General features: G+C 40.6%; 1 protein-coding gene across 2 annotated transcripts in view; it reads right to left on the reverse strand.

Moving 5' to 3' along the window:
• Nucleotides 1-593: 593 nt before the first annotated feature.
• Nucleotides 594-23,571, reverse strand: part of LOC307216053 (glypican-5-like) — a 413,975-nt gene continuing 390,997 nt past the window's right edge. For both annotated transcript variants that reach the window (XM_079975883.1, XM_079975884.1), the window contains one exon: nt 594-6,508. In XM_079975883.1, the coding sequence (XP_079832009.1) occupies nt 6,318-6,508 (191 nt within the window). In that variant the 3' untranslated portion in view covers nt 594-6,317. The remainder of the gene's footprint in view (nt 6,509-23,571) is intronic.

The following is a 23,571-nucleotide window of genomic DNA, read 5'->3' on the forward strand; positions in this document are numbered from 1 at the left end:
ACAAGGTAAGGTCCAATACTTGTAGGCCTGAATATCCCAGTTGTGACCCGGATACTTTATTCTTTGATTTTTAGGTTGGTTTTTTCATGGTTCCAGTCTGGCCCTTCCCGCTTCCTCAGTTCAAAATCAAGACCAGGTAGGCTGGAGTTTTATTATTCTTTATTTATCAGTATTGAATTTATATCTATCCCACTTTTCCTCCAAGCAGGTCAAAGTAACATTCATGTTACTTTGCCCCATGTTATCCTCTTAGTAACCCTGTGAGGTAGGCTAGGTTGAGAGACAGTGACTCACTCAAGGTGATACTGTCGGCTTTCTGACAGGGTAAAGTGTTGAAACAGGGATGCTCCAGTCCTAGTACACCCAATAGCCCTCCATCTTATTCCACATTCTGAAAAGAAGGCATATAAGTAGGTAATATGGGGAAGGGAAGTAATCTTTTTCCTTAGGTCTGGAAATTTATGGGAGCCCTTGTTAACAGTTCTGTGTGGGACTTTTAAGATTAACTAGTTCAAGTTGCATTCCTGTACACATTTATCAAGAAACAATCTATATGAAATTCCTTAATAAACATACAAAACCTCCAGCCGCAGTTATATTTTCTGATTATTTTTTATTATTTGTTATCATACAGAAATAGGTGTAACTTACAAATATCACACTATTGCATTTTTTTTGTTGTCTCCTCCCTCGACATTACCTATGGCAACGGCTCTTGACTGTTTTGAAAAGTCAGATCCCACACGCAAAACATACCAGAAAATGTTGATGAGTTTTATTCATTATTACGACAATATTTGAACACGGTGCTGGATTAAGAAATCCCTTTTGGTGCAAAAACAATCAGCAATTAAATTAATGTAAAAATCTTCAAATGGCCAAATCTTCTATAAAGCGTTGTTTCAAAAATCAGAAAAGCCAGGAATAATAATATACCTCTGGGCTACAATCCTGCATGTAGTTACAGGCTTTTAGTTCCACAGATCTGTATAGGAAGGGTTCAAGAGCACTGCATGGATATAAAAGATGACTGGCTATTTACATTTCTGACAGTAGGCCAATGAACATGAACTTATCATGGGCACTTATCTTCATAATGCTTTTTGAACATTGGTGTGCTACACTTTTTAGAGGTTATGTTTGCCTTTATTAACTAGTTTCACAGGTGGCAGTTCGACACATTTTTCCATTGCCATCAGTGGATGTACTGGATTTTACGGAGTAAGACTTAGAATTGTCAGTCTATTCCTGCTTTATGTCCTTGAATTATACTCGCCCCCTGCATGCTGCTAGTTAATCATTCTTTCTGCCTAAGTTCTGAGCAAGTCATCTGCCACTCTCTGCCTCTAGTAAAGCAGGTGTGGTGGTGGCTGGTACTAAACCGTTGTCGAACTCCCAATCCAAACTGGTACAAAGTAGACAAGGAGAAAGCTCTTTAGAGAAGGCATTGAAACTCACCGTTTAGTGTGTGACAACCACGCACCCAAAATAAATACCATGATACAGAATGGTATGGAAGAGCCCTGTGTGTGGGCTTCATGCAGGTGCAAATTTTGACACTTGCAATATGGGAAAGGCGATAGTCCTAATTGTAAAAGTAGGACAGTAAGTATGATGGACTTAAATCCAGAGGAATCCACACTGAAAGGAAAGATGCTAAGCCAGGCCAGCATAGAAATGATTAGCAAGAGCTATACTTAATGCTGCAATCCTACATAGATGTCACAGGCATTACATAAAAAAAGAGAAACCAAGTCAAAATGCTGGTGAGGAGTTTCTGTATTAACCCAGCAAGAGCAATTTATGTGCAGTGATATAGATTTCTGTAGAAGAGCCGCCCTTTCAGCTTGGTTCTTGCAAATAAATTTTTAAAAACCCACTGGGAAAGAAAACCTTAGTCTCTCCATTCAGGCCTGAATGTTTGGTGTAGTTTTGTGATTCCATCACACGACCCTCCTCCCAGTTAGCAAGGTTTGTTCCATGGGGAGATCTTGAATGCAGCAAAGTGTGGGCAGCCCCACTGCTGTACACATGGATCTCTGGAGCACAGAGGCACTCAGGAATGAGTATAGCAGAACAAGTGGCAGTTACCCAAGCCCCAAGATGAGATGGCATACCTTCCAGAACTTTAAAGCCCAAATCCAGGATGCAATATTCCAGGTTTTTTTTTTATCATGAGAGCATGGCTGCAGTTCCCACCCCCAAACGTACTTTTTTCGGCACGGCGCCTCAAAGTTCTGCAAGATCATGGCAACCAAAAAGATTGCTGTTATCTTGCAAAAAACCGGGATGTGCCTTTCTTCCCAGGATACTTCCAGGGTGTGAGATAAGACAATCTTGGCCTTGGAGGTTTCTGGTCTTACGCCATATATGTGTATATCTTTCCAAAAGGCAGTGGAGCACATTGGTGAACTTAATCCTTGAAACTGGGTTTTGGGTGAAAGGTTCAGAACACAAGCAATACAGATATTATTTGTTAGCTGTATTCAGTTCTAATATCTATCAGCAGAGATTATGATGTTGGCATCAGTTAAGGCTGTGCACAGGAACATCTTTATATGTAAGATATATACACACTTTTAAATTCAATTCAAATGGTTTTCTAAAACAGTGTGGCCCAGTTTTCACAGGCTCAGCAGGAAATCCTCGATGCTTTGACACCATCACCTTTTCTGCCTCAGTGAGCAGAGAAATTGTTCAGTTCTTCATACAGTAACATTTGAAAGATAGGAGCACATCACATTACAATGTAAATGAGGTATTCTGGACTTATTGTTGAAGAGAGATACCCAACACAGACCATTTCAAAAGCCTGCCAAGTGGGAACAGGATTCTAGCTGGGAAACATTTTACAAGAGTACAATTGCAAAAAAATCATAACATTAGAAATCGGTTCCTCCCCCTCGCCCTACCAAATTCAGTGTTCATTACCTGGAGAGTATTTCAAAATGGCTTTAATTAGGTGCACAAAAAGGGCACAGTGGACAAATTGCACATCCTCTTGTAACAGACGAAGTGAACAAATGTTAATTGCTTATACCATGCAACAAATGACTTCTTGCATGGCAGCATATATTAGGTGCAAATAGTGTAATTGCAAATTATTGTTTAACAGCACAAAAAGGGGAGGAAAGGGGATGAAATGAAATGATAAAATATAAGCTACATCACTCTGATTGTTTCAATACATTCTGCCTGGAGACAAAATGATTGATAGTTGTTCACTAATGAAATTTTTGTGTATTTCATGACATAACTAGTGAATTTTAGTTAGATTCAGTGGGTGAAATCCCATATTGGGCATACTCAGAGTACATTAAGTTACTGAAGTCCATTGATTTCAGTGAATATACTCTGAGTATGAGTTAGCTGGCTATCACTCAGGGTGCATGTCTGAATTAAAGGGACACAGCCATGAACCAGTAGCTCTAAAATGTGTGCCAAGCCCCATTTGCTTTCCTGAACAGGGAAAATCCCAGTAAACTTTGTTTTGTACGTAAAAGGAAACAGGCAGCATCAGTTTGTGGTAGAGCTTGATGCTGTGGTCATTGAAGGCCAATGCTCAGTTAAAACCACAGAAGACTATTTGCTTCAGTCCTCCAGTGTATGAATTCTATTTCTACATGAACCATCTTAATATCTTGGGGAAAATACTGTGCTTGCTTCAGTCTCCAAAGAATGGTGTTTACATGCAAATATATTCCTTGCATAATGCCAGTTTTCTTGTGTGAATTTGAAACAACTGTAAACTTTTGGACATAATAATAACAAATAATTCAAAATCAGTTTATTCTTTTTAAAGTCTGGAAATGAAGTATTTCTGTCCGAAATCTGATACAAGTCTCATAGAGGAGAGTGTTGATATTTGCTCTTACATGGTTCCTTTTCTCGCACGTGGTGCTTAAATGCAAAAGCTTAATTGTGAGCACAGGTGTGTCTCATATAATATTTTGTTGTGTGAATTACTGATTAGAATTCTGTAGTATGAACTAGGAAACTATAACACCTCTTGTTCTCTCATCCCGTCCATGTGCTGAATATCATTAATGAAAGAGACTTAAGTTGTCCGGAGTGGCTGAAGCAATCCAGTCAGATGGGTGGCATATAAATAATAAAATTATTATACTACTTTTTATTAAGTACATGCTTAACTCTTCCATTGACATGAATGGGACAAAGAGTGCTTGCTTTGGTTGGGACATGACCTTACATGAAGATAAGGGATCAATATGCATTTAAAAGCACCATTCCATGATGCAAAGGCCTTTGTATCCTCTGCATATATGGACTGTTATGCACATGAGAAATATGTGCAAAGAATGTGCCACTGAATGGGGAAGCCCCTGAAGGAAAACAATTCCGTGAGGATATCAAGCCTGCAGTGCCTACAAGGAACAGTTATCTAGCTGTGTCTTACCCTTTGACCCTAAACACATATGTTTTCAAGAATTGGTGCGCTAGACTGAGCATAAGCAAATCAAACTGCTGAAGTAAATGTTTTTACACACATATATCACACACAAATCAAAGGCAATATTTTACATTATATCTTATAAAACTGTACATTGTAATATTCTGTGTTATGAAAACTACTATTCAGTTATGCGAACGACTGGCTTTGTTTAGTAAATATAAATCAGAGGCAAAAGTGACGGTTACAATTGTTAATTCGACTCAGCTTGTATTGTATAGATTTTCAATGGCACTGTAAAAAGAGTTGTCAAAAATACATGTATTTGCCCTCTCTCATCTAATGGTGGTATTGTAACATCTTGTCAAGCTGTCAAACACATCAGTTTCATTTTGTAACTGAAAAGCCCTCATTACAATAACAAAAAGAAAAAAGAAAACATGTATTAGAGAACAAGCAGAAAATAATGTATTTATTATTCTAGGTTGATGTTTCTTTCATATTATTTTCTATCATAGCACAATAAAACATTAATTGTAATTAAACGGAAAACTATGGGACACACTGTTTTTCATAGCTCTGTAGAGCATCAATATCTCTTTTGAGATAAAAGGTAATAACTTCTGGTGGCTAGATGGAAACATTTGCTCCAATTCAGCAAGAGCGACTCATGCGCCAGTCCTCTGCTGGATCATGCCCCACACGAGTAAGATGATGTGGTTACTCAGAGAAGAGGGACTGAGCTCATGCACAAACTAACAAAACTGGCAGTGGTTGGCTCTGCCATCTTTAGCAATGCTGACCAGCTGTTTGCGATGGGCATTTAGGGATTGATTCCCTTCCTGCTCCCTCTAACAAAGGGAAGGGGAACCTGTCACACTCTAGATGTTGCGGGGCTACAGCTCCCATCATTCCTGACCTTCGGCCATGATGGTTGGGGCTGATGAGAGCTGTAGAGCCATAGCATCTGTAGGGCCACAGGTTTCCCACCTCTCTTCTGATAGCTATGTAGCACCATGTGAGGATCTGTGGACCAGGGCTTTTGTTATCTCTATGGCTACACCATACAGGAACTGTAGAGGAATTTAAATAAGTGACTGTTTACGTCTCAGCAATCAAGTGCTGCTCCTCTCCCTTTCACGTTTGTCAGATATTCACAACACAGTCAAGTCTTAAGCATATGGTAATGAAGTGCATGGGCAGTGAAACACTTCTATATGTTTCAAAATAACTTGAGAAGTGTCTCTACGTGTTGCTAACAGTTAAGGCAGCTATACTGATACATTAAACACAGCATATGGTTCTTATATTGCTTTCTACATCCTAAACATTACGAAAGAAAATAAGAGATTTGAACATGCTATGATTTTCCTGATCGCCTCAGAATTTCATCCAACTGGTAGATCACGCTGTACTTTGCTTATAATATATAGTGGCTGATCCCAAAAGATATACTGTGTTATTGACCTATACCTGAAAACCAAATATGCAGTGAAACTCACAAAAAAGATCAAACAAATAGGCAGCCTGTCCATTACTCAATGAGTAAAAAAAAATGGGGAGGGGGGGGTTGCCAACATATTCATTTACAACTTTAACATTCTTAATTGTGTCTGCCACAATAACTTAATCTACTCAGGTTTCCCGTCTTCATCCTTTTATTTTTTTTTTTTTTTTACATCTTGAGTAGATGAGATGTTATCAAGAGCCATCTCCAGATACCAACAGCTACGGAGACGCTTGCTGTTAACCAGTCCCAAACTAATGTTTAGTACTTACACTAACATACCACATAATGCTAGAGTGCACCATTGAGAGAGCCATTAAACTTGGTTTTTACTTGGATAAGGCTGTAGGTATAAATGACAGTGAGCAGAAACTGCACAGTTAATGCCGCATAATGCAGCTACAACAAAGAGTGCCACAAAACTGCAAGGGCTGTAATAATAACGAGCAAGGAACTTGAAGCTCTGCTTCCCATATTGCTGTCCACTTTATGTTTAGGGGATGATTTTACAGAAGCTGTGGTTGTGGTGTCCACCTTTCTCACAGTTGGCTTCGGTTCATTCCTGTCTTCTGGACCAGCTCCAAGAACATCTTAAGGAGGTAAACACAATAGAATAAAAAAAGGCAATGTTAGTTTCTTACTTGACACAAAATGTCAAATGCAAAATGAAGCCCAATGAGTTAGAAATAAGGCATTCAGCAGAATCTTAAACATGTGCACTGAAAAGCAAGTCTCGCTAGACTCCAGGGAATTTATTTCCTAACAAGCGTTCTTAGAATTGCATTTTTAGTGTTAGACTAGGACCTTGGAAAACAGGGTGCAAATCTCTACTCAGTCATGAAGCTCACTGGCTGACCTTGGGCCAGCCACAATCTTAGTCTAACCTACCTCACAGGGTAGTTGTGAGGATGAAATGGGGAAGGGAGATAACCCCTTTGAGCTCCTCAAAGGGTGGGATATAAACACAAGTAACAACAACAAAAAAGTCTATCAATGGCTATGTTCCACTTTCACAGTTCAGGCAGCATGCCTCTGAATGGCAGTTGCTGAGAGTCTCAGGTGGAGAGAGTGCGGTTCAACTCATGCCTAGAACCACGTACCTATGGGACCGCCTCTCCTGGTATGCCCCGCAGAGGACCTTAAGGTCCACAAATGACAACATTTTGGAGGTCCCAGGTCGCAAGGTGGTTAGATTGGTCTCAACTAGGGCCAGGGCCTTTTCAGTACTGGCCCCGACTTGGTGGAATGCTCTGTCACAAGAGACTAGGGCCCTGCGGGACTTGGCATCTTTTCATAGGGCCTGCAAGACAGAGCTGTTCTGCCTGGCCTTTGGTTTGGACTCAGTCTGACCCTTATGTTTCCCTCCCCTTATGGTCTTGTTTTATCAGTTTAAAATGAGACTGCATTTTAAATTGCATTTTAACCTGTATTTTAAATTGGTTCCCTCCTCTTTTTCCCCCCTATTGTTTTTACTGTGATTTTATTGGTGTTAGCTGACCTGAGCCTGGCTTTGGCCGGGGAGGGAGGGGTAAAAATAAATATTATTATTATTATTATTATTATTATTATTATTATTATTATGCCCTGCTTGTAAGAGTCTCATAGGCACTTGGTTAGTGGCTGCAGGAAGTGAAATGCTTGATTAGAAAGGCCTATGGTCTGATCTAGCACAAGTCTTCATAGGTTCTTAACACATGAGGACAAACTTCTGAACAGTGCTTGGCATGAACTAGTTTGGTTCAATTCACTGAATTAGTTCAAAAGTATCTGAACAAAACTTGAAAGTATTTCCCATGATTGCCAGGCAATTGTCATTTTCATTTTGGGGTAGTATTCTGAATAACTAGTTCATCTCAAGTTTTTACTCTTTAACCTCTTTAGGCCTTTAAGTGGAAATATCATAATTACTGGGGAAATTAATCAAACAGTTTCCATTCCACTGTGTGCACATGTTTATCTTTTCCTGGTCTTCTTAAGTATATTATATACATCAGCTCAGCAGCTTGTAACATTCTGAATGTTGATTTTTGTTGTGGTTGAGGATCATTTGGATGAACATGAATCAAGCAAGTTTGTTTTCATAAAGGGATAAATGTGAACTGGAATTAGTTCCTTTTTTGAAATATTTAACTTGAATCAGACCTGGTTACATTTTGAAATGAACTTTCAAAGCTCAGCTTCTGAGCTTTGTGCAAGACAAGACTGTCAGGTCTGTGATCCAAGAGATCTATGTTCTGTCTAAGGTTATCTTGCTTGATTTGATAGCTGAAGTTCCATGGAGTGCAACCACACCCTATTAAAGGCAGAGGCAAAATATGCACTGATTTCTGGATTGTAGTCAGTCATTAAGCCAGTTTTATTTAGAGTAAGATCGTGTAGCTAATGTAGTTGTCTGCAGGACTCATGTCCAAAGTTGACTCATGGAAAAAAGAATAGCTAAAAACCTTACATTTGGGAGATTATTTGTCAGAGAGTATTCATCAACTGTTCAGCCAAAGCTTAATGACAATAATCTCATTTGCTAATGTTAATAAAGCTTTTCCACACCTGTAAATATTTGAACATTCATCTTTGACAGTTAAATCTGAATAATTTCAGAAGTTTGCTTTCAGCTAATTCAAGTGCCAATCCTCTTTACTTAGAAGTAAGAAACCAAGCTTTCTACAACTTTGAAGCAAGTTCAAAGTATAACTGAAAAATCATTTGTAGTTCTGAATATAAATCTGACAGTCATGATTTCCAAAGTCTAAAGCCATAAATCAGCCATCTTTTAAATCAATGCCTAATAATAATAATTTGCACATTTTGCAAATATTGCAGGATGTCCACTTTGCATGTGGCACTTTCGTGAAATTCAAACTTTGCTTTGTCTGATTGTTTCATTTACCGTATTTATTTTTTAAATCAGCTCTGACAAATAAGGCAGTGGATTCTTATATGACGTTTCCTTGGTCTGAATCTGACACTTAGTTGGTGCTCCTGGGGATGAGATTTGAAATGATATGACTGACATTCAGGGAAACGTTATGTAGTGTGACAAAGTGACAGCTCTGCCACAGAGCTGGGGTCAAGCTTTGATAACCAGACAGATTTTGTCAAACAAGCCTGTGCGAAATTTTCAGTAGAAACTTAGGGTGATGATATCAGAATCCTTCAGGAAAAGCTTAGATGGAAAACCAGTTCCAATGTACAGTAAGAATTTACTATGCACACTATCATTGGATGATTTTGAAAAGTGATTCAAATATTGCCAAATCATGTTGATCACCAAGGAATGTTTATTTATGTATACATGTCTTTTCCATGGTTCTTGCAAAGAGCTCATGTAGCATACATGGCTCTTCCCTCATTTCATCCTCAAAACAGTCCTATGGGGGCAGGCTAGGCTTAGGGTTAGTGACTAACAAAGCTTGAAGAAACTGCTCTTTGCAAATTCTGAAATGAACTGACCTGATTCACCCCCGCTGGACTAATGTGGAACAGAAAGTAATTATTGTTCACTTCTCCAATTTTTGTGATATTATTGGGTCAAAGAAAATCAACGTGCTTACAAATGCATTTTTATTCAGATAAGTTACATTTAGAAATTCACAAATATGTTCAAAAATAGTATTTAAATGTATATTTTAATGCAAAGTTTTATGCAGATTTTTTGGGGTGGGGTGGGGGAGAGAAACACAGATGTATATGAAAATGGTACCAGATGGACTTAGGAATGGAACACATGTGAAAAAGACATTGGTTCAGAAATAGATTGATCCACCCATCCCTAATAGTGATTGGCCCAAGATCACCTAGTAAGCTTCATGAATGGTATTCCTAGCCTGGTATTCTATAACCACTACACCATACTGATTCCAGCACTCTGAGAGAAAAAGAACAGTTCAGCCATTGTAATATTGGTACAGCTTTTACTTCCAGTTCTGTTGAAGAGTACAGATAAAGCTATTGACATCCCTATTATACAGAATGATATGTAAGTGGTGGTTCTGTATAAGCTGATTACACACTACAACTGCAAAGATGTAAAGCACAGCAAAGTGTCCTTTACACATCCTTATTTGTTAGTTTGGTCACATACTGGACCTAATAAGACAATAAGCTAGAAGATGTATTTCCCACAGGATATGCACTTCTAGAGAATTTTCAGTGTTAAGAGGAAAGTTCTTTTGTGCTTTAGCTGGAATTCCCATTTTATCAACATATTTTCACTGAGCCAGAGACAAACTTTGCTTTGCGTTTGTACACAAAACACCCAGGCACCACTGCAATAATGACAACCAACAATTGCTACCTGAAACTGCTTCCTAAACTGCTTCATAAACATGCCATTAAAAAAGAAGAAGTATCAGCTCTATTATACAGCTAAAAACCATGTCTTTGGATTTTAGAAATACAGTAGATTCCTGGAAGAACAAGCTTGTTAGGTGGCATAGATTCCAGAAATGGAAATGTAATCTGAGATCACTGTCTGCAGGCCAGTGGCTTTGGAGAACTATCAGTAAACTCTCCCTGCATCATAAGAATGAGTTGATTCTATTTGAAAACACAATCTCTCCGCAACACAAATCACGAAAAAGATGCTGTGTATTCCCCTCAGCTTCATCATAACATCAACATTCATTTGGGGAGACTAATGGCTTTGAGTATGTACTTAAGGTTGGCTGCAGGTAATGGCTGCATAAGAGGAAAGGACAACTGCCATCCCATCGTGTCATTGTTGAAAATACAGTTCCAGACTCAGTGCCTTTTCTTTGATATCCTGTGCTGGGGCTTACACAAAGGGATGGGGGCAGCAAAAAACAAAAACAAAAAAACAGAGCGGGCAGGAGCTATTTACGGGAAAAGAAATATGAGAACACTGAAACAGACATCCTTTTGGCTGCCCTTAAAGTAAATGAATGGAACCTGAAACAAATTACTGCATTGTGGAGTGTACTTTCTACCTTTCCCATGCATTTCATCCATTATGTTTCATGCTCTCTCCCCTCTGGTTTTCTAGTCCCCCAATATGTTAGTTGGCATTCTGTGACCATTGGGGATGTTCAGTCCTCTTTGGATTGCTTCAGAGTCTCCCCATCCTGCCCCTGGGTTTGTGCTAAACATTTTTTTGTACAGGCAGCAATCAATTTACACACGCCCAATTGATGCGTTTGCTGTGCAAACATGCATTGTGCTGAACCCAGAAGTGATTTTAGAAATGGCAAGAAGGGCCTAGAAAGAGCCCTGAAAGGGAAAAAAAGGCATGAAAACAGCCCCTAACAACTCTGACCATTGAGGCCTGTGGGGAGTTGGGACTTTGAGGAAGGATGTCTGGAGGGAGCGATTGTGGTGGAGTTAGGCAGAGTTTGGTGTCTGGTAACTGCTACTGGTTTTTTAAAGGTTTTCTCTTTTTTATAATAATTTTTATTAAGTTTTCCATTTAAACAATCCAATCAAATCACATTAAATATTCCAAATTATACAAATACATGTCATAAAGTCCAAATATTTTGCCAAATTATAAATTTTTGTTGGGGCTTCCCGTGCTTCAAGTTCCGTGGGGTCCAATCATCTTATGTTTCTACTGCCTTGAGTCCGGGTTTTTAAAGGTTTTCTCAAGGGTTTCCAGTGGTTTAGAGGGTGTTTGCAGACTTTTTAGATGGTGTTTCAAATGTACGTGATTTCATGTAAATATGCGGTACCTTGTACTTGTGCAAACCTTGGCCTGAGCCTGTTGATTTCACCCCACCCCCATGCATTTGCTGTGCCATTTTGGATACATATTGGCGCTCCTGCCTGAATATCAGTAATAGAGGGAATTATTAAGAATAAATCATGAGAAGAGGTGGTTTTCTGACAGCACCTGGGCCCTCTTTCCATCATTGTCATTCTCCCTTTCGACTGCGGTAAAGGCACAATTTCTCCATTGCCTCTTATATCATCTTGGCCTGCTGACTTCAGCTCTCTTGAGCCAGCTGATTAAATAAAGACCTCACCAAGTCAAATCTATCCCCCACTTTCACTTGGCTATATCCAGCATTGTAACTTGATTGGCCTCTATAAATTGGCCAGGTTGGAATGTATTAATTCATTTATTTTCCGTATATTGACTTAACCAAAACATCTGAGGTAAGATTGAATGCTATCAACAAAAGGGCTTTTGGCTTTTAAAAGCCTCCCCCTCAGCACTGACTGCTTAATGCACTACATAACAAGCATTAAATAATACATTAGGAAAATCTGTCTTTAACCTTTCTAAGGAAAGGACTTCAACATTAATTTTCTCATTCACTGTGGTTTCATAGCAAAGATTATTCCACAGGATGGTATGCATGGCTATTTAGAATCAAAAAGTTAGAAGGTTAGATGTGCAAACAGGGCATTTTGTAAATTTCTCTTTAAAAATTAAATACATGGTGTTTGATAAAGTATTGTAATCAGCCAGGGCCATCCTTTCGTTGGAGAAACCTCAGTACAGAGGCTGTGCAATGTTTTATTCATTCTTGATGGGAATTATCTCTGAGATGAAAGAAGAGAAGGAGCTTCCTCTTAAATATTGGACGTACCAAGAGCAAATACCTGGGAGAATGCAATACTGAATCTTAGACACTCCCCATGCAATTAGACGTAACTTGTAAATGCTATCTTTGGCTATAATGCAGTCTCAGTGGCAAGAATGAATTTAGCAAATCTATGTCAATGTATGTGAGAATGTGGGGAAGAGAGAACAAGCAACAATTTCAGACCCCACCATAGGGATGAGCAAATCTATTTATTTCTAGTTCCTCTCACTTTTACATGTCTTCACCCATAATTCCATTTCATTTATGCTTTAATCTGCAATTCTAAAATATCTTCAGAAAATAGGTATTTTAAATTTAACATGTGTTTTAAAAATACATGTTTAAATGCATTTTTTTCTGTTAAAAGACAACTTTAAATGCATACTTGGATATTAAAGTAATGAGAACTGTGTTGCAAAAGAAATTCCAAATCTGACTGATAGCTAAGCTCCAATATATACATTAGATTGAGTGGTGTGGATTGAGTCATTTCATGCAGGAATTGTAAAAGGTTGAAGTCTCACCTGAACACACCCACACCCACCCACCCAAATCTTATATACGATAAGATTCCTGCTCCACAGGAATCTGCTGCCTGTCCATACCCTCACATTTCAACAACTGAAAATCATCCAGTAGCCAGGACATAGGCACAAACATCTAGCAGTATCTGGGTCACAGCATTTATGAGCAATTTTATCCTCAAATTGCGTAGGAAACATGAGACCGCGTGCATCCAAGGTTTCTGTAATGGTTTGGACAAAAACCCAGGTTCCTTACCTGTAACTGGTGGTCTGCAGTCACACATATATGTTTCTAGTCTTGGACCTCTAACCTCCCTGAGGTATGACCCAGGAAAGAGGAAGACAGTTGTGGAAAGGAGGGCAACACCTGTCCTCTTGAGGGGTGTGTGACCTTCACTAAGGGGGAATCAACTGGTTTTTAATCTGCCTGTGTACTCAGAGTTTACAGAAACATGTTGAATCCCCTTAGGGTGCTTCTATATACCTCCCCTTATGGACCTTTTGCTAGTCAGTTAATACATTTAAAAGCATTGGCAAATAATTTCAGAACAAATAAAGACATTTCCAAATAAAATTTGGTATTGCAGTCTTAGCATTTTGTAATATACTACATAATAAAGCTCGGCATCTCCTTTATAAAGACAAGTGTTTAGAGAGATATCTGGTATCAGAAAACTTTTCTGACTCAGGATTACACAAAGCATGTGGTTCTCTCATCACCTAGAGATACTGTCAAAGTACTAAGGACAGTCAAGATGTTATCTTAAGCACAGCCAATTATTAAATATATAAAGTCAAAGGAAAGACTTCATCAAAAGTTTAATATAGAGGAAACTGTGCCAAGGTTACAGAAGCTCACCTAACCACATTCAAAAGCAAATGCCTCAGGATCTAGGGATCACACGGAATTAATTCTTCCACAAATGCTGAGATTCATAAAAAACTCCAGCAGTTCCTAATCTTAAAAGTCAATCATAAAGTAAGGTGGGAATACGCTGGATATGTGTTAAGGATGAAGAAGAACATCTGCCGCAGCTAGTGAAGAACAAATATGTAAATGATGGGTAACTGAAAGATTTTACCCCTCCACAGCGTCTAGGGATGAGAAATCTGTGGACCATAACAATAGAAATAATATAAAAGTATCCAAATTGGAATTGAGATCCTAGTATCCCATTTCTAGAATTCACACACAGCCCAGCTCAGCTGAAACTGACCAGCTCAAGGGTACTTCAGGGATCATATTATCCCACATGAATCTCCTGGTATGCTGAAGTCATAACTTGAATATGATGACAAGAAACAGGGAATTGGGAGTAGCAGCAGCCTCATTGCAGAACCCCTTGCCTAAACAGGCCCACCAAGGAAGTATTCTCATTGTTTTTATGTAGTTGGTGTCAACGTTTCATTTGATTAGCTGTCAACATGAGCATTATTTTAGCTGAATGAATGAATATTTCAGAAGGCATTTGAAGGTCTTCTCTGAAGGCTGTCTCAATCCTACTGCGATCTTTTAGTAGGTCTGTTGGTCTAGTTTTATGTATTTTATTTATCGATATGTGTTTTATGCTAACATTATTGTTCTTTATGTAATTTATAAGCTGCCTTGAGTGCTCCTTTGGGGCTAGTAGGTGGGTTAAAATACTACTAATAAATCAACAATGTACTGTTCAGTGCAACCCAAGAGATGAGCATTGCTCACTCTAATCTTTGTTGCAGTTCAGAAACACATGTACACCCATAACCAGAGATGTTACTTGAGATGCTGATGTACATCTGCTGGATGAAGATCTAGCTGCCAATTCAGTCAGGGACATACATGCACAGAAGTCTTTTCCTGCATGAACATAGCCCATGCTGGATGGCAGCAATCAAGTGTGGTCTGCCAGAGTTAACAGGAAGAATAGTTATCACTCAAGAGAAGACCTGATCTATCTTTTGCATGCCAGAATTAAAAGACTTTCTTGGAATAACATTAAAATGCTCTTTCATTGCCTGATAGTTCAACTAAGAAGGCGCAACTGTGACTAGTATCACTAAACCTTGTGTTCCTAGAGAAGAAAGGTCACCATGACTTATGATCTCTATTCCTTATGCAGCATATGTGCACTTAGCTGACAACTGAGGTGTTCATATACATAAGGAGTGATGGATCATTATGCTAGACAAACAGACTGGCCCTGTGGGGTTTGAAGAGAGAATCCAATTTTGTTTGGAATACAAGCAAGCAGAGACTAATTACAGGCGCCTTGAGCCAACTCAAACATTCACTGGCTGAAGTGGTTTAGAAGGAAACAAAACACCACATCCAAGTTTTGCCTCTGAGGTTTGGACACGACACATAATTTTCATGTCGGGACACTTTTTCCCAACCGAAAACTGAGATAGCGAAGGCCTGTGCGAGCACTTCATGATTTGTGATGGGCCTGTAATTCAGCGGAAGCAGGAGCACAGGCTTGCCTCCGCTATTGAGGAGGCCAATGTTGGATGACATGCATCACGTCGTGCAATGTGATGATGTAGCATGTGCCACTGATGTAGTGCGTGCCACATCACTGCTCAATACTGAGAACCGGGGGTGGGGGTGGGCAAAGAGCCTCGGCCTCTCCAGCTGGCATGCCTGAGTGGTAGAGTACATCCCCCCCCCCCTGCAGACAGAAAGTTCCAGGTGCAATCCCCAGCATCTCCAAGTAGGACTGGGAAAAACTCATGCCTGAGATCCTAGACAGTCTATTTCAGTAAGTGCAGACAATAGTGACCAAGTCAGTATGAGGCAATTTCCTATGTTCACTTGAGTAACACAAAAGAGACTGGGCCAGACTAATGGGCCAGGACATGAAGACGTTGAGGAGAGCAGCAAAGCATAAATAGTGCATAAAACGTAAAGGTAAAGGTACCCCCGATAGTTAAGTCCAGTCACAAATGACTCTGGGGTTGCGGCGCTCATCTTGCTTTACAGGCAAGGGAAGCCAGCGTTTGTCTGCTTCCGCAGACAGTTTTTCCGGGTCATGTGGCCAGCATGACTAAGCTGCTTATGGCGATGCCAGAGCAGCACACGGAAACGCCGTTTCCCTTCCCGCCGGAGTGGTACCTATTTATCGACTTGCACTGCATGCTTTCAAACTGCTAGGTTGGCAGGAGCTGGGACTGAGCAACGGGAGCTCACCCCATCGCAGGGCCTCAAACCGCCGACCTTCCGATCGGCAAGTCCAAGCGGCGCAGTGGTTTAAACATATAAGGGCACAAATATTAGAGAACTTGAAATCTGTCACCTTTTCTGGTCTTTGCATCCTCATATGAATTGCAAAATACTCAAGCCTGTTAGCGTTTTCAAATATTTCCTTCAAAAGTCACATAACTATCTGTGGTCAGAAGTCAGATATCTGGGTGATTTGCAATAGATTGGAAAGGGTTTCTTTCTGCTAATGGAGTAACAATGGCAACAAAATTACCTTCTTAAATTGCACCACTGAAACAGGGTGGAAGGTCTGTGGACTCAGTTTTAGTACTTCAAACAAATTTCTGAGCTGAATAGCTCAGTTGGTTAGAGCATGGTGCTGATTAACACCAAGGTTGCAGGTTCAATCCCCGTATGGAATAGCTGCATTTTCCTGGGTTGGACTATATGATAATGATAATGATAATAATTTTTTATTTATACCTCGCCCTTCCCAGTTCAAAATACCGGGCTCAGGGCAGCTAACAACAAATTTAAAACACTTAATTGATGCAACAAAAAACAGCATAAAATACAGTATAAAACGTGAATAACAATAAATTCAAAAAATTCAAAAATCAATTTAGGGGGGAAATCCATCCAATAAACATTAGATGATCACCAGAGCTAGCTGGCTAAATTAGTCCTATTTGGGCGAGCGAGGAGACCAGGGGAGAATTAGCTGTGGGATCGCAGAGCGGGTAATCTTCATAAAAAGGGGAGAGGGAGGGAAAGAAGGGGAATAAAAGATCAGGCTAAGTTCAAACTGAAAGCCGGGTGGAATAGCTCTGTCTTACAGGCCCTGTAGAAGGAAGTTAAATCCTGCAGGGCCCTGGTCTCATGGGACAGAGCATTCCACCAGGTCGGAGCCATCACTGAGAAGTCCCTGGCCCTGGTGGAGGATAATCTGACTTCCTTAGGGCCCGGGACCTCTAAACTATGATTATTATTCATGGACCTTAAGGTCCTCTGCGGGGCATACCAGGAGAGGCGGTCCCTTAAATATGAGGTCCCTAAGCCACAAAGGTGGTACCCAACACTATAATTCTATTAATTCTCTAATTATTTCAATCCAAATATATATGTTTCACACCTAGTTCCTATTATGGGATCTTCGACTTCTGGCTAAAAGCAAAGTAGATCTCACTTGTTTAAAATCTGCCCTACCCTGAACTATATAATCACAGCTGTCACAACAATGAGTTTTAGCAGGACATTTATGGAGTAAGTGGCTTGTGAATATGTTATTCCCAAACTTATTTCCTGGGAAACACAATGAATTGATTTCATAGTGGCTTATTTTCAACTTAAGTGCATTTAAGACTAAAGTGTAGGTCTCTAAGGCTGCAGTCTGTGCACACTTACTTGGGAGTAGGCCCACTGAATACAGTGGGAAATTACTTCCAAGTAAGCATGCATAAGGGACGCGGGTGGCGCTGTGGGTAAAAGCCTCAGTGCCTAGGGCTTGCCGATCAAAAGGTCAGCAGTTCGAATCCCCGCGGCGGGGTGCGCTCCCGCTGCTCGGTCCCAGCGCCTGCCAACCTAGCAGTTCGAAAGCACCCCCGGGTGCAAGTAGATAAATAGGGACCGCTTACTGGCGGGAAGGTAAACGGCGTTTCCGTGTGCGGCTCTGGCTCGCCAGAGCAGCGATGTCACGCTGGCCACGTGACCCGGAAGTGTCTCCGGACAGCGCTGGCCCTCGGCCTCTTGAGTGAGATGGGCGCACAACCCCAGAGTCTGTCAAGACTGGCCCATACGGGCAGGGGTACCTTTACCTTTACCTTTAAGCATGCATAGGATCAGACTGCATGAGTTTGAGCTTCGGCCTTGGCAAGTTATCACAAGGAGAATAAAAAGTCATATGGCATCCATCTCGAGGAAAATGTAAGCATGTTTATAGTGATATTCAGTAAGTTGATGAGCTCCCGTCTGATCAAAGAGACTGTTTTGGTTGACAGCTTTGTGAGAAAATTAAAGAAAAGTGCAACCTGGTGGAACAGGCTCTTAAATTACAGTAGATGCTGCACTACTGTTATTACATTTTTATCACCTTTGGTATCACTAGCTGAAATTGCTTTTACATATCCAAAACAAGGAGCCCTCAAAACAAGGTAATAACCATGAAATGTGCAGTTTTCCAAGAGCACCAAACAATTTCCAAATGATGCATTATCCTGACATCATGACCAATACTAATTATTTTCAAATGTGGCTGTAGCAGACAAATGAGAGAAATGAAAGATTATGCCTCTTAGAATGAAAGTGGAAATTAGAGAACCCTCAAACTGTCATGCCTGTAGAATTCATAATGCAGATCTGGGGTCCTAATGAATTCTTTTCTGCCAAAGAACTGGTTGAGGTAGTCAATTGATATTTATTCATGCAGTAGAATGCATGATTAATAAGCCTGCTTTGGATGCTGCTTCTGCTGGTTGCCAGCACTTTTTGTCTCTAAAATTAAAAACAGGACAGTCCCAAGGCTTGCTTCTGTACTAGTTACTCATTTTTTACCAACATATGGAAAGAGCAAGATATAAATATAATAAATACATAAATATGGACTGGAATGAATGAGAGCTCCCACTGCTAAGGCAAATAAAATCTAGGGATAGATGAATCAGTTAATTTCTGCTGTGCCATTTCTACATGTGTTCACTCTGCTCCATCCTATTTCCTGATTAATATTTTTAAATAAAAAAATGTAAATAATCACACTTTTTTTTAATACTACATTTCCCCTCAAAATGCACATTTTAAAAGGCATTTGAATGCTTTTCCTTTTTTAAAAAAAGTTGAACTGCTTTGCTACGTTCCAATGATCACATTAGTGCATGAGCTGCAGATTGGGTCAGTCTGCACCAGAATGTGCAAAGTCTACATTCCCCATTCTCTTGGCCCACGGGCTAAGTTCACTGCTTGCTTAGGGGCTGTCAACCTTTTGCTTATTCTTACTGGCTCAAACTCCCATCCGGATAATCCAGGAGCAGATAGCACCTTCACATTTCTAAACATTAATGTCAAGCAAAAGTGTTCAAGAAATAAAAGGGAATATCACTCTGCATATGGCAGCTTTAGTGAACATTAATATATGAGTTAGAATTTCTTTTGTTAAATATTAGCCATGACTTTCCCCAGTTCTAGGGAGAATATTAGATTTCCCCAAAGTATAAAAAAACGGAGTCAAAATGGTTCATTCTTCATTAACGGGAACAGAGGGCTATGCTTATTCTTTTCATTTGCCAGATTACAGCAACTGTGACGTTTCTTTGAAATCACGAAAAGAAGAGCAGCTGCCTAAAAAACCCATAATCACACTTCCCTTTTAAACAAATGTTGTGTGAGCTGCAATGATGGCTCTAGATTGATAATTTCCTCACAAAGAAAATCAAGTCCTATTCCTTGGGCTCCCCTTGAAAACTAACCCAAAGCTTTGTTTCTCTAACATTTCTTTTAATAAACAATTTTGTTTATTTTAAAAAATAATCACACAATTTTTACACCCCCAAACCGCAGCATAGCTTAAATGCCAACATTATTTTGTCGGAGGAGAAAGGGGAAGTAACATTGTGTGTCGAGGTCCCCAAGCCACCCTCAAACAAAACACAATTCACGCAGAATCTTAGTTTAAGGTTTTTGGCATAATTTTGACCACAACTTTATTAAAATACAAAAAAATGTGAGCGGTTGCTTAGGCATTGGTTACGACTATCTGTCCCCGCCCAGGGACAGACTGACATCCACACGCCTGCGAAAGTCAGAAAGGGAAAACAATTTGGGGAGAAAATGGAGCTGGGTGCCAGGCCCTCACCTCTCCCCAAATGCTCCCAAGGGCTATTGCGTGGCCCGAGCCCCTTGACAGGGGTTCGGGCAAGAGCATGGCAAGCCCCTGGATTCCTTTAATGAAATACCCTTGCAGCAGCAACATTGGAGGGGCAGGCACAGCCAACCACATCCCTTCCACCAAGCAAAAATTAACCAGTGCGTAACCGCAACCTTACAAGTTGTGACGATTTGCTACGCAGTAGGCAAAAACCAAATGGCAACAGCCAATCAGCCAAATGGACAAAATTTGCCTACCAGGCCCCTGCCCCAAAAGCAGACAACCCCATGACAGGCATAGGAAGGTCAATGCAAACAACCCTAAATATAGGGAGGGTGGGCGGGTGATCCTATGCGCGCTGCGAAAAGAGGAAGCTCAACGCTGCGCGCAGGGAATATAAAGCTAATAGGCTGCCAATCAGGAATAGCAACATTAAAATCTCCCCAACAACATAGAGGAGCCCAATCGCAAACGTGGCCATCTAATCTTACCCGCCCAGCAACAGAGGGGTGACTTGCTAGGCCCCACCACAACACGTGCTCTCCATGAAGGAGAACACGCTTTAACTTAAACGGTATACATAAAATAAGATGGAAAGAAAATCTACAACAGGGATGGCTCTGCCTGCCGCTAGCATGTGACTCCGGTTTAGGTGGCCCAGAAGGGAATACTGCTTTTGGGGTGAAAAAAGGTCTATTATCCCACACTGCCTTGGGAATAAGTCCCATTGAACTCAATAGGGCTTAGTTTTGAGTAGACACACATGAGACTCCACTGCCAATGATTGAAGCTCTGGTAACTAGAAACTTCCCATATTTAGCTCTGCCAAGTGCTTTTTTCCTAAAAAAAATGTTTAGGGATACTCTCATTTTCCTACTCATATTGAAATACTGCCCCTCAATGAGGCCAAACTTAGATTCACATAATGTTTAGGGGTATGCATACCCCTGCGTTCTCCCAGGAAAAAAGCACTGTTTCTGCCCAAACTGATTTCAATTTGGTACAGCATCTTCAGCAACAGGAATATCCCACCCTTTGACACCTAATGATTTTGAACTTCTCTCCCCGCTCTCTTCTGATGTCACCTCCCCAATATAGCAGGAGTGGGGAACCTCGGGTTCGAGGGCCGAAACGATGTTGTTCAGCCCTCTCTACCTGACTCCTGTGACTCTCCTCAGGCTACACTCTTCTCTGAGTGCTTTTGTGTGGCTGGATGGAAAAATGTGTATGTGTGTAGAAAGAACCTCTGACTTTTGCGTGGGTGGATTACAGCCTAATGTACAAGATTGCATTCCCTGCTCTCCCTTCTTGTGCCTCTGGCCCAGCCTACCACACTGGCATGTGGTTCATCAAACAGTTATCAGTAAGAAAATGTGGCCCTCAAACTGAAAAAGGTTCTCTGCCTTTGCAATACAATGGTACCTCTGCTTGCAAACGGGATCTGTTCCGGAGGCCCGTTCGAAACATGAAAAGAGCGCAACCCGCAGTGGCGCGTCTGCACACACGCGGGTTGCGATTCGCCGCTTTTGCACATGACATCTTTTTGCACTTCTGCGCATGCGCGAGCGGCGAAACCTGGAAGTAACCCTTTCTGGTACTTCCGGGTCGCCGCGGGACGTAACCTGAAAGAACGTAACATGAAGTGGACGTAACATGAGGTATGACTGTACAGTGGTACCTCAGGTTAAGTACTTAATTTGTTCCAGAGGTCTGTTCTTAACCTGAAACTGTTCTTAACCTGAAGCACCACTTTAGCTAATGGGGCCTCCTGCTGCCGCTGCGCCGCCAGAGCACAATTTCTGTTCTCATCCTGAAGCAAAGTTCTAAGCACTATTTCTGGGTTAGCAGAGTCTGTAACCTGAAGCGTATGTAACCCGAGGTACCACTGTACAGGGCCTCTGCTATCCCCAGTTACTGCAGTTGTTAGCTGTACAAATAAAACTACAAATACAAAAGAATGGGGTCAGTTGTCTTCAGGAAAGCAGTGTACAGAACTTATGCCTCATTTACAATGCTGTATTTTCCTCTCATTTGACATAACTGAAAGGAGTTTCATTGTATGCCTATGCTGAATATTATATCTTCTTTGAGGTGGCATTGCAAGACAGCCTGCCTGTTGTTTTTTTTTAATGTTTCCACTGATATACAACTGCTAGAGCAAAGGATGGTGATTTTCATGAGGAACAATAAAATCCTATTGCCGGCGGGCGGGGAGGCGAGCAAAGAAAAGAAAGCAAACCAACATAGATAACTGTTGTGTGATAAAAACGCCAGTTTATTTCTTTTGGAACAAATAATTGGAAGCCACAACCAAGAGGCAGATAATATGCCAAACTAGGCATGCACACGCGCGCGCGCACACACACACACACACACAGACACACACACAGACACACACATTCAGAGTTTCTATTTGTATTGTACAAAGCCTGTTTGAAGAACATCCTAAAATGAACGGGTCCAGAAGAAAGAATGCAGGTTTAGGGTGTGTTGAAACATCTGTTTTTCTGTTTATAACACAGGTTACCTAAAGTTTTGGATTTTAGATTTGTAAAGCCTGCATGGTGTATCTTGCACAAACATAAGAGTATATATTGTAAACCAGTAGGTGTTACGGCAAAACTTGACACACAACTTGGGAGTCCTCGTAAAACATAAAGTTTCTAGTCCCTGTAATGTAAATTTCATTGTAACCAAGGAAGCAATTAAAGATAGCAATATAAACAAACTCCCAGCATTGCTGCAATCCCTAGTTAAGGCTCAAAATTCTGTTCTTCAGAAGGAAAGGCAATGACCCTAATCTAGAGTGCACTTGGCCACTCAGAAAGTCCATTAAATTTAACGAGCATTTGCAGGATGCCAGGAATGCAGGAGTGGCTTCTGTGGCTACACAGAAATGCCTGCTACTAGCTTCAAAGGCCAGGTATCCCTGCCACTCTGAGTTCTTAGAAGTGATTGCAGGCAGAGCACTGGAGACATCTGCTAAATATCACTCCACAGCTAGGAGCTGCAATTAAGAAGGAAAAATATTAGTAATAATTTAAAATGCTACGGCTGTTGACTTCATCCAGATGATCTCATTAGCTCTGGGCCAAAATAACAGGCTTCCCTTCAGCTGAAGTGGGGTGAAATGCACTTGGGTGTTTGCTATGAACACATTTTCCCCTTGATTTTTTGTTGCATAATGCAATAGGTCATCTTATGGAGACGGTTTTGACTGGGGAAGACACCCTGCTTCACTCAATTTCGTCTCCTGTGTTCTTCGGTATTTGAGGGTGAGAGACCAAAATTTATATTTGACATAAATTAATCCCTTGCAGATAATAATCGTAGAGGAAAAGAAGGGTCAGCAAGTTTAACCTCATTTATAAACTTTTCATGGTTATCATTTCAGTTAAATACAGTTCTGAAGAGACTCCAAGTGCCAATTATTTGTGAAACATATTCTGTCACAAAAAAATAAACAAACTTTCAGGATCATTGAACTCTTCTAGCTTAAAAAAAGCCGCAAAGAAGCACAGAGAACATCAAATCTTGCGCATAATTG

Source organism: Podarcis cretensis (genome assembly GCF_951804945.1).
Source record: "Podarcis cretensis genome assembly, chromosome: 5".
Taxonomy (NCBI): domain Eukaryota; kingdom Metazoa; phylum Chordata; class Lepidosauria; order Squamata; family Lacertidae; genus Podarcis; species Podarcis cretensis.